At 41.8% G+C, this 19802-nt stretch overlaps 1 protein-coding gene across 1 annotated transcript in view; it reads left to right on the top strand.

Annotated features, from left to right (window-relative positions):
• The window catches only part of PPT2 (palmitoyl-protein thioesterase 2), a 138970-nt gene that overhangs the window by 56946 nt on the left and 62222 nt on the right, over positions 1-19802 (top strand). Inside the window, 1 exon segment of the mRNA XM_085640356.1 lies at positions 4179-4274. Coding sequence (XP_085496482.1) covers positions 4179-4274 — 96 coding nt within the window.

Genomic DNA, 19802 nt, shown 5'->3' on the forward strand with positions numbered 1-19802 from the left:
TCTCTCTCTCTCTAAATCTTTCTCCCTCTCTCTAAATCTCTCTCTCTCTCTCTAAAAATATCTCTCTAAATCTCTCTCTCTAAATCTCTCTCTCTCTCAATCTCTCTCTCTCTCTCTAAATCTGTCTCTCTCCAAAAATATCTCTCTAAATCTCTCTCTCTCTCTCAATCTCTCTCTCTCAATCTCTCTCTCTCAATTTCTCTCTCTTTCTCTCAATCTCTCTCTCTCTCTTTCTAAATCTGTCTAAATCTCTCTCTCTCTCTAAATCTCTCTCTCTCTCTCTAAATCTCTCTCTCTCTAAACCTCTCTCTCTTCCTCTCAAACTCTCCCTCTCTCCCTCTCTCAATCTCTCTCTCTAAATCTCTCTCTCTAAATCTCTCTCTCTCTCTCTCTAAATGTCTCTTAATCTCTCTCTCTCTCTAAATCTCTCTCTAAATATCTCTCTGTCTCAATCTCTCTCTCTCTCTCTCTCTAAATCTCTCTCTCTAAATCTCTCTCTAAATCTCTCTCTCTCTAAATCTCTCTCTCTAAATCTCTCTCTCAATCTCTCTCTTTCTCTTAATCTCTCTCTCTCTCAATCTCTCTCTCCCTAATCTCTCTCTCTCGCTCTCTCTAAATATCTCTCTCGCTCTCTAAATCTCTCTCTCTAAATCTCTCTCTCTCCAAAAATATATATCTCTCTCTCTATCTCTCTCTAAATCTCTCTCTAAACCTCTCTCTAAATCTCTCTCTCTAAATCTGTCTCTCTCTAAATCTCTCTTAAAATCTTTCTAAATCTCTCTCTCTCTAAATCTATCTCTCTTAATCTCTCTCTCTCTCTCTAAATCTCTCTCTAAATCTCTCTCTCTCTAAAACTCTCTCCAAATCTCTCCCTCTCTCCAAATCTCTCTAAATCTCTCTCTAAATCTCTTTCTCTCTCTCTAAATCTCTCTCTAAATCTCTCTCTCTAAATCGCCCTCTCTCTCTCTAAATCTCTGTCTCTCTAAATCTCTCTCTCTAAATCTCTCTCTCGCTCTCCAAATCTCTCTCTCTCCAAATCTCTCTCCAAATCTCTCTCTCTCTCCAAATCTCTCGCTCTCCAAATCTCTCTTGAATTCTCTCTCTCTAAATCTCTCTAAATCTCTCTCTCTCCCTCTAAATCACGCTCCCTCTAAATCTCTCTCTAAACCTCTCTCTCTAAATCTTTCTCTCTCTCTAAATCTCTCTCTCTCTCTAAATCTCTCTCTCTCTCTAAATCTCTCTCTGTCTCTCTCTCTCCAAAAATGTCTCTCTAACTCTCTCTCTCTCTAAATCTCTCTCTCCCTAAATCTCTCTCTCTCAATCTCTCTCTCTCTCTAAATCGCTCTCTCTCTTTAAATCTTTCTCTCTCCCTCTAAATCTCTTTCTCTCTCTAAATCTTTCTCTCGCTCTCTAAATCTCTCTCTCTCTCGCCAAAAATATCTTTCTAAATCTCTCTCTCTAAATCTGTCTAAATCTCTGTCTCTCTAAATCTCTCTCTCTCTAAATATCTCTCTAAATCTCTCTCTAAATCTCTCTTCCTCTCAAACTCTCTCTCTCACTCTCTCTCTCTAAATATCTCTCTCTCTAAATCTCTCTCTCTCAATCTCTCTCGCTCAATCTCTCTCGCTCAATCTCTCTTTCTCTCTCTCTAAATATCTCTCACTAAATATCTCTCTCTCTAAATCACTCTCTCTTTCTCTCTTTGTTTCTCTCTCTCTCTCTCTCTCTCTCTCTCAATCTCTCTCTCTAAATCTCTCTCTCTCTCTCTCTCTCTAAATATCTCTCTAAACCCCTCTCTCTCTAAATAGCTCTCTAAATCTCTCTCTCTAAATCTCTCTCTCTAAATCTCTCTCTCTCAATCTCTCTCTCTCAATCACTCTCTCTAAATCTCTGTCTCTAAATCTCTCTTTCTCTTAATCTCTCTCTCTCTCTCTCTCAATCTCCCTCTCTCTCTAAATCTCTCTCTCTCTCTCTCTCTCTCTCTCTAAATCTCTCTTCCCCCTCTCCCCCATCTCAATTTTCCTCCCCCTTTCGGCATTGTCTCACTTTCAAACTCATCCAGAATCTTTTACTATTCTCCAACTAGTGCTTTGAAACCCGCCGGGTGGAGTTCGTGTCACCCACAAGTCCTCTCCCCCTACCCCGTTTCCCTCATTTGTTCTCTGTGGTAAGCGTTCGGAAGAAACCGCAGAGCTACAAGACGCTATATAAATGCAATTAAGATCCAGTCAATGAAAGATGGTTCACTCGGGGTGAGCGTTACTCAACAGCAAAGCAGGCTGTAGCTCTCTTTCTCTGGCTGTCTCTCCAAATTCTTAGAGTCGCAGGAACTACAATCTCAGAAGTGCAGAGTAAGATCCCATAGACACAGACAAGTAAGCACTGGAGAACACGTCATCGCCTTAAGGTGACGACAGCCTGACATGAACCGGACGCAAGGGTTGCTGCTTCGCAGCCACTTTGGGATTCTACTGATGCATAGGTACGTATGTCTGCGCACCAGTAATGGAAGAAGGGACAAGCATCTGCAATGCAATAGGTCTAAATACACTCCACATAATACCACACAGAGCCACATAATTATATGCTACATAATTACATTGCACTCAATGCAACATATACTCCTACTACCACTCAGTGCCACATAATGACACTCCACATAATTACACTCTACTGAATGCAACATACACTCCACACAATACCACTCAATGCCACATAATTATTTGCTACATAATTACACTGCACTCAATACAACATAAACTCCACATAATACCACTCAGTGCTATATAATTACATGCCACATAGATACACTCTACTCAATGCAACATAAATACACTCCACATAATACCACACAGTGCCACATAATTATATGCTACCTAATTACATTGCACTCAATGCAACATACACTCCAAATACCACTCAGCACATAATTACACGCCACATAATTACACTCTACTGAATGCAACATACACTCCACACAATACCACTGAGTGCAGGAAAAAGTTGGCAGCAGTGCAAGTACGAAAAAAGTAGAAGACATTTTTTATGTTAAAATCTTTTTTTAATCAGGCATTTCAGTTGTATATAATGTCTTCTTCGTTTGTATAAAGGTAACAAAAATGCTTCACACTTTTTAATATAACTTTTCAACATAATGCACAGCAGCCACAATGCTCTACAACACAGCCAAAAGTTCTGGCTAAACACATAAGGTCCCAAAGGCGAGACCTATTTGCTATGCCAATGCTTGTTTTTATTTTCTCAAGCATGGCGCCAAGACAAAAGCAGAATGCTTTGCCCTAGTCTGATGCAGGAGAAGGCACACCACATGCTGTCACTATAATAGGGCCCATTGTCATTCTATATGTGCTAATCGGCTGCAGTCTCAGAATGACAATGGGGCAGTCCACAGTCTTTGCGAGGTCTGGAAGGGGACGCTGCAGGCAGCCTCTTCAGTTTAAAAGATAAGTGCGAGAGGCCAGAGTGAAATCTTTTAAACTCATGGGTCCTCTCGCAGGGAAACCGCATACCTTACTGAAATGTCCCATTTCGATTTTAGTATGATGTCCACAAGACTTCCGTAATTTGGGGACCCCAAATTACGGACGCCTTGTGAACATCATACTAAAATAACGGACGGTCCGTGAAATTTACGGACGGTTGGTCACCCTATTGCCTTAGAGGTGCCCGCTCGCTGCCTCGTGCCATCACTGCCTTTGCGGCGCTATCTTTACCGCTCACCTATCTCGCGCCGGCCTCTCCGTGCATGCTCTTCTCATCCGCGCAGCAGCCTGTTTATCTCTCTGGAGCTCTCGGTCTCGCACTTACCTGGATTTATGTTTTTTGACTCTAAGGATCTTTCCTGGAACTTGGCCGGGACTTCAGTCCGCTCTCGGCGGCAGAAGCCTCATGTGGCTCCCCTGGGTTTTGCTGAAAACTCAATATCTTGTCATGGAAACAGACGATGGACTGTGATGTTCTAGCAAATGCTCGTAGGTCAAACTCAGCCATAATAACAAAAACAAGACTATGATGTTCTAGCATCATTGGAGCACCCTGAGGAGGCTGCTGAGAATGAATCGCTGCTGCTGTCAGTACTCCTTTTACTGCCACTGTTGTCTTTCCATTATTTTTTCTCTATCCATTAACCAATTGTTTTTGTATTTTTTTTTTTGCAGGGGGCCTTCTCTGCCGGGGTCTGCTGGAAACTATGCCGGACCATAACGTTGACACCTTCATCTCACTGTCACCGCCACAGATTGGCCAATATGGGGGTGAGTGCACAATTGGACAATGTCTTTGTTACACTGTGGGGTGAGCTAGATAGTGAGACCACCATGGACCTGCTCTGCATAGAAGAATCACCAAACGCTCTCGTTAGCCATTGGGAAGCAATAGCGGCGAGGGTGCTCCTGTAAAAAGGCAGGGCTCAAGTCGGGGTACACGCAGGTACACGGCGTCCACCCACTATTTTTACAGGGTGGACGCCGTCTCCCCTGCCAAGAAGTTAGGCCCCACAGAAATATGTTGAACTCGTCTCAGTGTAAGGCACCGGGACACTTTCAGCAGCCCCTGTAAGTTGTCTCCTCTCCATTCCCAGCAACAATGTGCAGGCAGCGAGGGAGCCTTTTTAGGTTTCGCCTGGCGTAGGCTGCGCGCATGCGCAGTCTCGCTGGCGAGATTTAGTGTTAACGGGTAATTTCTGTAATGGGCTGTAAGCCCCGCCCCTCTGTTCCATTGGCTGGCATCACCGTTTATGGTAAACGGTGGCCAACCATTGGAACAGAGCTGTGCATGATGTATATACTCGGCTTTTTGAGCCGTCCCACTTGGACGGTCTCGCCTGAATTACGTTCGTCGCAAAAGGTTTCTTACCTTTATGGGGCCAAACACATGGCCTCATAAAGACAAGAAACCTTTTGGCAGGCGAGGCCTTCCCGGCAGAAAAAGCCGAGCAAATATGTCATGGAGTGGGGGCTGCAGGCAGGGGGCAGTGTACGGTGGCTGAGCACTGGATACCAGCTGCAACCCGCACTCCAGCCGAGCGCTCGCCCCCCTCCCGCCCCATGCCGAAATTGGGGGTTCTCTGCAGTGGACAGCACATTCGGCATGAGCGGAGGCAATAGGTTACAGAGGTGGCCGTGCAGTCTCCCCGGCTGGAAGTGAGCCTCAGCTCTGCTGTGGCCGGTGAGCTGAGATGGCCTCCCGGGAAGGCGGGAGGACGGCGAGGGACCCCACTAGAGGCCGGTGAGAAGCTTGGAGGTGATTCTGCAGCCAAGGAATGCCTTAGAGCTTGTGTCAAATCAAGGAGGGGGAGAACAATCGGCAGAGTAATTAGATGGATTCCTCCCCACCCCCTCACCCCCCGCTACGTGCGCTCTCCCGGCCTCCCACCGCTATTATGTCTCTCCACAGTTTTAACATACCTTCGTGCTCATCACACACTGAAGGCAGGCCTGGTTAAAAGCCACTTGGCTTAGACAGTGCTTCTTTTAACTCGCAGTGATTTAAAGATGATGCTATTTAGGGCTGTGCGAAAAGATATAATTAAAGTCACTGAACATTTGCCACCAAGAAACACTTATTGGTGCTTTGTTTTTAAATAAAAAGGGCGACCTGCACGCTGCACGCAATGCTTTAAATGGGTGGTACTACTGAGTACCGGCACTTTTTAATTGGAGAGTACCAGCACTTCTCAGAAACAAGCTGGTACCCTCCTACGGAGTACCTGCACTTCTATTTTTCCATTTCAAGCACTACATGCAGGCAAATAGCCTTTCAGCCGGAAATCTGCTATCTGCGGCGCTCAGCCTGGCCTCGCCCCTGCGGCATCTGTTTGCTTTCCCAAGCGGCTGACATGCACCCCTCTGGCCCAGGATGGCTGCCTCTATGGCACACGTCGTGAAGGCAAACATCCGAGACAATGGGCAGGCTGTGTAATCCGAGCTCGATGAAATGCTAGCAGAAGCAGCCGGTGACACCCTGTGCTCCAGGCCAGCCCCCACCACCGGTGACAAGTGTTTGCACTGAGAGGGGAGGGCTCACTGCAGGCGGATGGATGCCTGGGCGAGCAATGGCCATCTCGGTTCCCCCTTCTCATCTCCCTCTTTCCTCCTTTAACCACGCCCTCTCTTCCCTCTCTCCTACCTTTCCTGGTCTCTCTCTCCCTCCTCTCTCACACACTCGTCTTTCCTGTTTCCCCTTTGCTGTCCCCCCCACTGCTTCTTTCTCACTCTTATGATCTCTTACCTTTTGTCTTCTCCCTCTGTCCCCTCTCACGCTTTCCCTCCCATCCCTCGTTCATTCATTCCTTGTTATGTTTTTCTTTCTTCGCTGGTTATCTAGGGCAGGCTTCTCCAACGAGTAGCTTGTGAGCTACCTGTAACTGTCCATCTGTCGGGAGGTAGTTCTCCTTTGTGCATTCCAGTCTACTACATTTGAAGCTTTTGCTTGGTTGAATTACTGCATGTAAACCAAAATTAAAAAGTTTGCATCTGAGACGAAAACGTGTAGTAGTTTTCTGACCTCTTAAGTTGATGCTCGGAATAAAATGGTTGAATTTCTAAAGTATTTTTAAGGCTGATATTTAGGTGATCACTGGGGAGAATTATTACTAATCTTATTAACTTGCCTTAGGCATTTCAGCTATGGCTGCTATGTATTACGGATCTTAAGTCATTCCAAATTAACAAAGTCTGTTTAGGTCTCGTTTAATGTTGAAATCTGTACATTATGCAGTGGGTGGTAGATTATGCACATTTGTGTGGCAAAAAAACTGTAGAACCAGATGATGTAAAAGTAGTGACGTAGATGTTGTGCAACCCCAGGGGTTGTAGCTGAATACTGTGGTCATAAAATGAGGACAGCCTTTGGTGGGTTCGTTCACTGTTTAAATGTACCATTTGCGGTGAGCAATGCGGAGGTCGGGCTGACTCGGTCTTTCATCCTTCTGTGACAAAACAAGCACCGTTGATGTCGAGTAGCAATAACACTCGCCATCAGTTCCACGAGACACACCAATTTGTAGTGTTTGCTACATGTAGATGTTCATGTATACAGGCACACATAAAACACTTCTTAAAGCACTGTGGAATACTATTGTGTTATGGTATAGTATGACATAGTACAGTACAGTATATTACGGCATTATATGGTGTGTTCTGTTACAACCATGCGCGTGCCATAAGCCTGCCAGGTGAAGCGGCCGCACATTTATTTTGTAATGCACGCCTCAACTAAATCAATTCACACTCAATAAACAATGGCGGACTCTGGGCCATCAGCCCCTCATCCCTCCCACCCTCCCCCCAGGACGCCGCACTTAAAGTTTCAGCACAGCGCCTGCATTTTTGCTTTTATATTAACAACACATACGCCACGCTTAATATTTAAGCAGGCAGCCGCTTTTATTCTTTTTTTTAAATTAGCAGGGCGACGCTTCACTTGCTGCCATGCGCATAACTTTTATCTGCACGGGCTCAGCACTTTCAATTTAAGCACGGCGCCCACTTTCATATCCTCTCTCTCTCTCCTTCCTTCTCTTGTCTGTCTCATTAGCATTTCATTGTTGCTGACTCACAATGCCCGACTCACCGCCCCTTGTCTTTCCTTTTCGCTTTCCCGTGGCCACCTTCCCCGCAGCGCCACCTTCTCTCTCTTTCACAAATAGCACAGCACACAGACGATCCGAGCGAGCACAAAAGGCACTTTCATTATTTATTTGGGCCGAGCAGGGTTACTTGAAGATGCATGCGCCTCCCACCCACCCCACTGTAAACAAGCATTTGCAATGCAATAGGTTTCGCATTTGCGAGAGTTTAAGCTATTAGCATTGCAAATGTCAATGCCTTTTATTTAAGTTGTAAAAACCAAAACATAAATAAAAGGCATTGTCATTTACAATGTCAATAGCTCAAACTCGCGTAAATGCGAGACCTATTGCATTGCAAATGCTTGTTTCACCTCCAGCTGGGTCTAAGTTAAGGGGCCATCCGGCCTCCTTTTGTTTGTATATGCTGACTGGGGGCCGCCTGGAACCTTACATTTAAATGTAAATGCCACAGAGGGAAACAAAGGCACACAGCTTGCCTTCTCTTCACAGGTACTTAAGAGAGGCATTCTTTTGCCTTTGTTCTGTCCCTGTATATAAATGCAGACACTGTAAGACTGTCTGATGGGTTAGTCCCAGTATTTACACAAATAATTTAAATAGCACTATTTTATTTCTTTTATAGCGCTACGTCGTGACGTCATGAGGTCATTTTCATATTGTCTTACTTGGTCTGTCCCCCCACTTCTTTTTATGAGACCTGTGCCCTGTGAAAAGGTGATATGAGGCGACAACCTCAGAGAACCCAGTAAGGGAGTTAGGAGAGGTACGTGATGATGAAGAGTGAGTGTGTGAAGCCATGCAATGTTCGTTGGCTGAAGTCGGTTAGAAACACCTGGGGCTCATTGAACTCTGTAGAAGTTTAATGCTGGACCTCTCTGTAAGCTTAGAAGTATCTGCAGGGAAGAATAGCGTTACAAGTACAGCTCTATATTAAATTCCTGTAGCTTTTGGGAGGATCTGTTCTGCCACAACTTTCAAGATGTTCTATCACACACTATAATGAAATACCCCACTACGATTCAGCGCAGCCAGGTCGTGGTGCATTAGTTTCTTGTTACAAACTCAGTGTTGGACTTCAGGAACTGAAAATTGACGAACATCACTTAGGCATCGTGTTTACAAACTTTGTCGACTCTAAATTGAAAATGAGGTTCAATTCCGTTCATACTGGAAAAAGAGAACAAGAGGGTAGGAGCCCTGAACAGAGAAGGCACAATCTACGCCTTACACACTGCAGAATGTTAGAAACGTAAGCAAAAGACTCCCCAAAAAATCGTTAACATCTTCGTGGTTAATAGTAGATGAACCGGTCTGCTAAAACAAGAAGTGGATCACAGGCGTGATAGTATGCCGGATGACGAACACAGGGATCCTTAATGATAATGTAGCTTGTCACTGATATCCAGATGAGAGACTTAAATGATGGTGATAAGATCTCTGTATTTGGATTTACACAGGAGCCTTGATGCTACTTTTTGAAATAGCTGAAGGATGCTAAAGAGATACAGAGGTAGTCCTACGTAAGAACCATCAGCACAGCCAGCCAAGACCTGCCCGGCACCTTTAGGGCTTGTGTAGAGCTAGGGCTCGGTAGTTAAAGAATGATGCAACTTGTGGGGTTGCTGGGACAGCTGGAAAGCTGAAGACAGCAAGACATATGTAATGAGAGCAAAGGTGCAATGACAGTGAATCTTTCTAGGATTCCTAGACAGTTTGTTTGTTCTTACTTCAGTCCAGGCAGTCAGCAGACCTGGAGTTGAAACTGGTGTAGCCTGAAGAATATCCTGTAGGTGTGTAGCTTGCTTTGGAGAGTAAAAAGTACTGTGCTAAACCCTGAGTACCTGGAATGTAGGTGATGAAAACCAGTTAGTGATGCAGCACGGAATGCAAAATCCCTCCCTTCGTCACAGATCATAGATCACACTCAATCACTACATTCACTGGTGGGGCCCATAACACCAACATTCATCCTCTATTAACCTGTTTTCAAGGAGGCGATTGTTCCACTCGCTGTAATGGAAGGAAGTACTCCTATATCCCTATTTATTAAGGCCTAAACTTCACCTTTTAAGACTCCTCCCATGAATAGGCCATGAATCAGCTAGCTGCTGGTTGGAGTGATAACGAAATCTATAATATATTTACATAAATACATTTTTTTTCATAATAACGACCCAACACAGTTCTAGTAATAAATCTTAAATTTTTATCTAAATAATTGAAAATCGAGTCTTTGGTTTAATCAAGCAGTAGACCATCATATTTACCTATTCTGGCTAAAAGTCGTCCTCTAAGTCAAAATCTTGGTCATTAGTTCATACTATCAGAGTCTTAGGAAACAGCTGTCCTGCAGTGTCACCGTCCTCTCCGTCAGCATAACGTCAGGAAATCGAAAATCTTCTGAAGGGTCTCGCTCTCAACCTCTCTATTCTACCATCTTTTATAGTCAAATTACATTCCAAAAAGTAACAACCAATATTTTGAATATTCGTGATTGGTTGATGAGATCAGTTCCACCAAGTTCTCATGCGGAAAATGTTTCTTTAGATATAGTTCATAATTTCATGTTGAAGTAACTTTTATTGTTTCTTTTCGGGGCAGATGGCTGTTAGCCCGGTGTGTCCTTGGTGGGTACAGTCGAGTTTAGGGTCGTCCAGTGGCCACTGCTGCTGATGGTGACGCATGCGCACTTCACCCAGAGACATTCACAAATGGAGTCAATTTGTCTGATAGGGATGTCGGCCATTTTGTGGCCACTTCATATGGTCAACTTAAGCAAAGAAACACAAAAAAGTAATTAATACATAGAAATGACTAATAAAATGTTATTCCCTCACTAAACCCTTTATGTGTGTGTATTTATCTAGCAGAAAGCAACACTTAATGCGGGTTATATTCACATTAATAAAGCACAAATCACTAATACATCACGAAAGCAACATATAATCATGCAATTTCTAATTGTCTATCATTAATATGCATACGAAAATTAGTTTACGTATTAATTAGGCCATGCAAATGCAATTCCCACGTGTATTTCTTATATTAGTAATGTTGGTCAATTCATACAGCAAACAATTAGTACAATTACTATTAATTAATTATTCTTCTTAATGTAAACATGCAAAATGGAGAGGGTATACAATTTTTTAAAGAAAACCCCACTCCAACAATCCCCCCTTTGGTGATTTTATCACCACAACAACACTAAATTTATTCACCCTTTTACGGAAGATTGAAATGTATTCTTGCTCTTATTTATAATTCAGTTTCTTCTTCATCTCCTTTTGCCTTTTTATACAAACTTTCTTTCCATTCTTCTAAAGTTATCTCTGTTAAGTCTCTGTCTGGATCCTTTTCTTTTCTTTTTAGTTTTTCTCTTTTTATTTTATTCTTTGTTTTCTTATTTTTACAGCACATGCATCCTAGTCTCAATATTAATAACACGAAAATCACACATGTTAATGGAAATAATATTTTACCTATAAATGTACTACCTATTTTCACTAAGAAATTTTTAATAGGAGCAATTTTCTTCCCAATCTATTCCCAAACACCTTCAACCTCCATTGGTACAATTTTGTCATGCAATTCAGTAATATTTTTAATGTAAACTTTCAGATCTTTGCTTTTGTCTGGAATGTAAGTGCAACAATGTTGAACTTTCAGCATCCCACAGACTCCACCCTCTTTTGCCAATAATATATCAAGGGCAAGTCGATTTTGCATTACCATAGCACGCATGGCAAACATTTCAGTATTAACCAATAAGAATCCTCCAGCGGTGCTTGTTGACAAGCGATCCACTACTGTTGATAATCTTCTAATATTGTTCGCATTCAGAGATATTCCCACTGCTGGTATCAATGCTCCAAAAATGTCACCTACAATTTCTGCCCAAGATTCTCTTTTACTACGCACTAAATGATTACCTAAACTATGTAATCCATCTTTACCTCTGTCCATGTGAAAGATTTTTGGAAAAACCAGGCCTACATAACATGTGCCATACCAATGGTCTGGCAAACGATAATATGCCCTGTCCCCACAGATAAAATAAAGTCCAGGGAAAACTGGATCTCTTCCACCTTTAAATCCCCATCCACCTATGATTCGATATGTATCATGGCACTCACTATTCCCTAGAAAATGATTATCAAACACCGTTTGATTCCTTCTTATACACAGTTTCCCTTTCTGAGGCCAATCTAAAGCCAAAGTTGGATTAGACTCTCCCTTCATATGTTTTTCCATTTCTACATCCCAGACTGTTTTCTCCCCTTTTCCTTCAGATGCCTTTCTTCGCATTTTTAATCTCCTTTCCTCGACCATGTCTAGGAATGTCCTTTCTTCTTTCTTCAAACTGGATGTCAAATTATTTTTAAATATATACTCTAATGTTAGCTCCTTAGTTTCTAAGAAAAATTCACCTAAAACCTTAGCAGGTCTTACTTTGTTTAGTTTGTTATTAGCAGGTACTTGCGCAAAAATGTTATCTGCATCTGAAAAATAATATTCTAATTTACCTGTCTCATAAACTAAGCTAGCTATCACACTACATGCTATTCCATACGTTGCTGGAAGGTGATGATATGTCACTCCCTCTGACACAGATGCAGGTAACTGCATGCATACATAGCAGTCCCTTACGTCCATGGTCTTTACATATTCATACAATAACTTTGAAAACACATTATTTGAAAAATCATTAATAGACCTATCTTTATGTAAATAATTATTATCTATTCTAGTTGGAACTACTTTTTCAATCTTCTTAATGTTAGTAATGTTCTCAGTGTGTCCTTCTAATGTATCTATAGTGACCTTAAAAGAAATCAAAAGAGCAAGTATGCTCCATAGAAGCATTAATAATCCTGTACAACAACAACACATTTTACAGGATCTCTTCATGAATGTACATCTACTTTTGCTACTATCTATGTTAGCTATCTTTGTTAATTTGGACTGTGTCTTTTCACTTAGCCTCTTTTACTTCACAACTAGTTTTTCTATCCTAACAAACAACACAAAATCACTTTTTGGCAAAGGTACATCTTTTATATCTGGTCTTGGCTTTGTGCAGTACTCAAGCACATCCAAACAATCATGATCTACTTCATCTCTCACTTCCACATTCTCAGCATCAGGTAACAAAGTTGCAGGATTCACATTCAACACATCTCGCAAGGCTCACATTTGTTGCACCTAATATGACCTTCTCATACTTAGTCAGCCGACTATGTGTCATATACTGAGTACGACTCCTTGACAAGAGGATCGCCACATCATGAGGTACAAACACTTTCAACGGATATCCCATCACAATACCTTCACTCTGCTCCAAACTTCGACATGTTGCAGCCACTGCTTTCAAACACCCAGGTAAAGCTGCAGCCACTGGGTCAAGCATTGATGAAAAATATGCAATTGGTCTCCTCAACCTTCCATGCTTCTGGATCAACACAGAGTGCACATCCATTTCTCTCACTGCAATACAACTCAAACTCTTTCTCATAATCAGGCATGCCTAGTGCTGGTGCTTCACACAAACCCTCTTTCAATCGTTTGAATGCTGCCAATTCTTCCTTGTTCAATTCAAGGGGATTTTTTACATCACTCCTTGTTAGTCGTACCAAGGGTTTTGCAATCAGGGAGAAATTGCTAATCCACTGACGGCAGTACCCCACCATTCCCAGAAACATTCTCACCTCTCTTTGGGTCATGGGGGCTCTCATTCCTTTTATAATTCTGATTCTGTCTATTGTTATTTTTCTCAGTCCTTTCTCGATTTTATGTCCCAAATACTGTACTTCTTTCTTACAATACTGCAATTTTGCTGGTGACACTTTCAACCCTCCGTCTGCCAAATGATTTAGTAGTACTATTGTGTCTACCCCGCAAGCGTCACGTGTTTTCAACACCACCAAAAGGTCGTCGATATATTGCACTAGTACTGAACTTTCAGGCATTTGCAGACTTTCCAAAGATTTCTTCAACAATTGATTGAATATTGAGGGGCTCTCTGTTTACCCCTGTGGGATTCGGCACCATGCCAAAATCCGCTCTCCAAAACGAAATGCAAAAATGTGCTGTCATGATGCAATGGGATAGAAAAGAAAGCATGGCATAGATCAATTACTGTATACCATTCCACATCATGGGGAATCTGGTACAGAATTACTGATGGGTTTGGCACAATGGGACAGCATGATACCACAATTTTGTTTACCTTTCTCAAATCTTGCACTATCCTGAATTTCTCATTAGGATTTTTCAGTCCCATTATCGGTGAATTACACGGACTACTCATTATTTCTCTTAAAATTCCTTGCTTGATCATTTTCTCAATTATTGGGGTAACTCCTTCAATTATCTCAGGTGTCACTCTGTACTGTGGAACATTTGGATAGCTTATTCCTTCCTTCACAGTTATTTTGACTGGATCTACGTTTCTCATTAACCCTACATCTTCTCCAGTAAAATCCCACACTTCTGCCTTCACTGACTGCTTTAGTTCTTTAGGTAGCTCATCAGGGTTGAATATTGCATAAGTCTCAGTAACCTCATTTTCTGTGTTAGCTATGGTCATTTTATACAGCACATCCTCATCTGGTGTTTCAAATGCTATTCCATCTGGAGTACAGAATATAGTGCAATTCATTTTGCACAACAGGTCCCTACCTAATAAATTCACTGGACTGGTGTCGCACACGACAAAGCGGTGCATCTCTGAAAATTTCCCTATACTAACTTTCACTGGTTCTGTCAGAAATGTCTTTATCTGTCTGTTGGACACACCAACCACTTGGATTGTTTCATCCGAAAGAGGAAGATTCTTAACATCAGCTGATCTAACAGTTGATCGAGTAGCACCAGTGTCCACTAGGAAAGTAATATTTTCATCATTAACCTTCCAATCTACAAATGGTCCTGTCTGGTCTACTTCTTGAGTTGCGCCAAGTACGCACTCTTCTTCCTCCTTTCGGCACCGTCACTAGCTTTCCTCTGAGTCACTCTCATCGCGTTGCAGCCAATACTGTGAAACAGCGCGCGCGCGTGGCGGTTTATTTACCTGTTCTTCATTGTAGAATCCCGATTCATTACTATACTTCTGAGTGTTTCTGCTCTGCGGGAAAGGTGGTTTTGGCACCTGATTCTGTGAGGTAACCACCTGCTGCTGTTGCTGCAGTTGACCACTCACCTCATTCTGCACCTGCGGATTCAATGATGCATTTTCATTATTAGTACTTGGAGGAAATTTACACTCGGATTTCCAATGCCCTAACCTACCGCAATTATGGCATGGGAACTTCTTTTTAGCTTCTTCTATATTACCTTTCCCTTTTCCTGGGCCAAATCTTGGTCTAGTTCCTGGGTTATTTGCTTGTTCGACCAACTGAGCTTCCTGCTTTTCAGCTACCTTTTCTTGTGCCCACATTGCCTTTTCTTTTAATTTTCGCTGTTTGGCCTCAATTTCATTACTGAAATATTTAGCATGTCTCAATACTTCATCTATTTTCTTATTCTGCAAGTCAACCATATGCTGTTTTATCATGTCACCAATTTCTGGCCGTAAACCATATACAAATCTGTATACGAAATGACTTAAATCCTTATCACTCAGGTTCTCATCTCCACTGAACTGCTTAAAAGCTTGAATTAGCCTCTAATAGTATGCATGTACTGATTCTTTTCCTTCCTGATGTGTTCGATCAATTTTTACCCAATCTGTCTCTTTAGGGGGCACTTTGTTTTTCAAAAATACCATAACCTGTTCATACTTCTTCATTACCTCAGGGTCCGGAGCTCCTGTCTTAGGATCCCTAGGGTACTCTTGAGTTGGCCAGTTGATCATCAACTTGCACTCTGTCCACAAATCTGCCGGTACTATTATATCAAATAGACTATTCAAATCTATCCATAGACTTTCGACAATTTTACAAATCTGTCTACCTGCCGGTACCACTCGACGGGCTTTTCGCGTAGTCGAGGGAAATCATTCGTAAATGACAAAATGTCCTGTCTTGTCCATGGGACGTGTACATATCCTCCTCCTGGAATCTCCCTCATGGGGTATTCAGTTACTGCCTTTTCTTTTTCCCTAACAGGGAATGCCGAAACTGTCTTATCTGAGGCATCATTACGTTTTCTATACCATTTACTTCTCCATTTATCCACGTCTCCCCATTTTCTCAATAAAATGATTATGTTCTTAATCTGACCTATCTGTCCTGTGGTGTTCAGATTTTCAATGTCTTTTTCAGTAAAATCAACTCGATAGGGTTTCTGTAAGGTTTTTACCTTATCAATATCTATACCCATTTCTTTTGCAACTTCTCCTAGTCTTTCGTGCAAATTTTTCGCTCTCCATGTCACACCTTTGCATAGGAATAACAAATCCTCATCCTGATAAATTTTCAATTTTTCTACGGGAATAGTCCCTACAATTAATTCTTCCAATACCATCCGTAATTTAGCCACATCTATTGACTGGGATTCTTTATCTTGTCTCTGTAACCCTCTTAACCATTCACTTAGTTCTTCCACAGAAGGTCCTACCGGGTTTTCTACGCTACTCTGTTCTGGATTTCTCTGGGGTTCCAACAAAGTTTCTACTGTCGTTCTACTCCTTTCAGCATAATTCTGATTTATAAAGGGATTATTTGAAACATTTGGTTCAAACATATTTATTGTCGGTCCCCATGGATTCTCAATTTGACTCCGTTCTGGACTCTCAACCAAATTATTGTTCCGGTATGGTACCGTCAAGCAATGTTCACTATCCTTTTGCTTCTCAAAAATGGGCATTACAGGACCTATGGTCACTGGAACTGTTACAGCTTCTAGATTCTTAGTTAATTCTCTTATTTTCTCTGTTAATTCTAGAGTTGTTTTGGCCAATTCCGCTGATTTTTTACTATTTATTCTATTCTCCGACTTCTTTTCTACTTCTCTAGTGGAGTTTCTCTTTTCTAAATCTGGTGACACAGTTTCAGTCTTGATAATTCGTAATGTTTCTCTCATTTGGGCATTTGATGTCAACATTTCTGGTTCTGGTCGGTACGGTGGTGGATTTTTATAAAACACATCATCCAACACATCATCATCTGATTAATTTGCTCCGTAACCTCTTGATTCCACATTATTCCTTTTTTCCACACATTTCCTTCCTTCATTCTCTCCTACCGCTCTTACAGGAAACATACCCTCAGTCATACTTGCATTCCGCCATCTTTTCATTCGATCATCATGTGTTTCATGTCCATGTGACCTGCCAAACAAATATCTGTAACTTCTACGATTTCTTTGCTTTTCTCGCTCATGCATTTCGTCTTCCCACTCCGTCAATGCCTCAAACTGCGTCGGTCTAGGTCTTGGTTCTAGATACATCATCTTCTCGCGTAAATTCCTTAAAACGGCCAAATTAAAGGAACCATGTTCTGGAAATGCCAGGACTCCTTCGTCCTTGGTATATTTTACCCAATTATCTAACCAAATACAAGTATGATATCCATATTTCGCAATCATTAAATATGCAGGAGTTTTCGGTGGAGGAAGTAACTGTCCTTGCCTAGTTTTGACCTGCTTATCTTTCTTAAACCACTTTTTAACTTTACCAAACCAGGATTTCTTTTCCCTATCTGGTGGCTGGTAATAGTGTATCGCTAGTCTTTTACAACTGTACCGCTATTCTGTCCACTCACAGCGCGACTTCACGCTAACGCACCAATCAAGAGCGTCTACGTCACTGTCACAGTCCTCTAATCCCAGCGCGACTTACACTAACGCACCAATGGGAAGCGTTTACGTCATCCCTGTACTTCTCCAATCCTAGCGCGGCTTTACACTAACGCACCAATCCGGGGCGTTTTACACATCTGACCGACTGTCCAATCCCAGCGCGGTCGTTTTGACGTCAGCAACCACTCCGGCAGCTCTGCTCCTGTCTACCCCTCCTTTACAAGTCCGCTCCGTGAACTTTTATTGCAACTTTTACAATTCTATTAGTAACAACACTAAAACATCTCCATTGTCCGCTTCGCTAACCAAAGAATAGCAATAGACCTTTCTCACGAGAATTCCGTCTTTCCCGAGAGCAGCGCTTACCTCTGCCCTACTACGGAATTGTTACTTCCATTGATAAAGTAGCACATCCCTCTACTTCACCCTTCTAACAAGCATTAACTAATCGCTTCTCTAGAATTAAAACACCTACTTAGAGTTAGCATTAGGTCTCTAGAGTTTCGCCATTAATCGAAATGCCTTTTTCATACACACACTGTCATACAGGGAAAAATGTAGATCATTCACACAGACTTCTGTCTTTTCCGAGAGCAGCGCTTACCTCTGCCCTACTACAGAATTATGACATTCGGTAACAAAGCAGCGCTTCCCTCTACTTTGTCCTTCTAACAAGCTCAGAGAACACCTGCTACCTTTTCAATGATAAGCGTTATCGGTATGCCATTTGGTTTCCTGGTACTTAAAGACCAAAATTTCACAGGTAACCTTCGCTATCATACACACTTCTCTCACACAAAGAATATTTCTAATGGCAACACACGACGATGCTGCCGAATCGAACCCAGACAATGCGCCGTGCAACTTCACTTGTCACACGTTTCCCCTGTGTACCTACAGGGCAACAACATTTCCGTCTTTCCCGAGAGCAGCGCTTACCTCTGCTCTGCTGCAGAACTGTTACAAACTTCCGACTTCCTACATCCCAGAAGCCGTGCTAACAACATATAACTCAACGTAACTCAACATATAGTGTTAGTACATAAATCAATACCAATCACATAATCAATAAGCTATTTACAAGCAATGATCACTTAACCAAAACAGTAGCTAACCATCTCTCTGCTACCAAGAAAACTGATGCAGCGCTGAATGCAAAATCCCTCCCTTCGTCGCAGATCATAGATCACACTCAATCACTACATTCGCTGGTGGGGCCCATAACACCAACATTCATCCTCTAATAACCTGTTTCCAAGGAGGCGATTGTTCCACTCGCTGTAATGGAAGGAAGTACTCATATATCCCTATTTATTAAGGCCTAAACTTCACCTTTTAGTACTCCTCCCATGAATAGGCCATGAATCAGCTAGCTGCTGGTTGGAGTGATAACAAAATCTATAACATATTTACATAAATACATTTTTTTTCATAATAACGACCCAACACAGTTCTAGTAATAAATCTTAAATTTGTATCTAAATAATTGAAAATCGAGTCTTTGGTTTAATCAAGCAGTAGACCATCATATTTACCTATTCTGGCTAAAAGTCGTCCTCTAAGTCAAAATCTTGGTCATTAGTTCATACTATCAGAGTCTTAGGAAACAGCTGTCCTGCAGTGTCACCGTCCTCTCCGTCAGCATAACGTCAGGAAATCAAAAATCTTCTGAAGGGTCTCGCTCTCAACCTCTCTATTCTACCATCTTTTATAGTCAAATTACATTCCAAAAAGTAACAACCAATATTTTGAATATTCGTGATTGGTTGATGAGATCAGTTCCACCAAGTTCTCATGCGGAAAATGTTTCTTTAGATATAGTTCATAATTTCATGTTGAAGTAACTTTTATTGTTTCTTTTTGGGGCAGCTGGCTGTTAGCCCGGTGTGTCCTTGGTGGGTACAGTCGAGTTTAGGGTCGTCCAGAGGCCACTGCTGCTGATGGTGACGCATGCGCACTTCACCCAGAGACATTCACAAATGGAGTCAATTCGTCTGATAGGGATGTCGGCCATTTTGTGGCCACTTCATATGGTCAACTTAAACAAAGAAACACAAAAACGTAATTAATACATAGAAATGACTAATAAAATGTTATTCCCTCACTAAACCCTTTATGTGTGTGTATTTATCTAGCAGAAAGCAACCCTTAATGCGGGTTATATTCACATTAATAAAGCACAAATCACGAATACATCACGAAAACAACATATAATCATGCAATTTCTAATTGTCTATCATTAATATGCATACGAAAATTAGTTTACGTATTAATTAGGCCATGCAAATGCAATTCCCACGTGTATTTCTTATATTAGTAATGTTGGTCAATTCATACAGCAAACAATTAGTACAATTACTATTAATTAATTATTCTTATTAATGTAAACATGCAAAATGGAGAGGGTATACAATATTTTAAAGAAAACTCCACTCCAGCATTAGAAAGC

The sequence above is a fragment of the Triturus cristatus genome, unplaced genomic scaffold (genome assembly GCF_964204655.1).
Source record: "Triturus cristatus unplaced genomic scaffold, aTriCri1.1 SCAFFOLD_196, whole genome shotgun sequence".
In the NCBI taxonomy this organism is placed as follows: domain Eukaryota; kingdom Metazoa; phylum Chordata; class Amphibia; order Caudata; family Salamandridae; genus Triturus; species Triturus cristatus.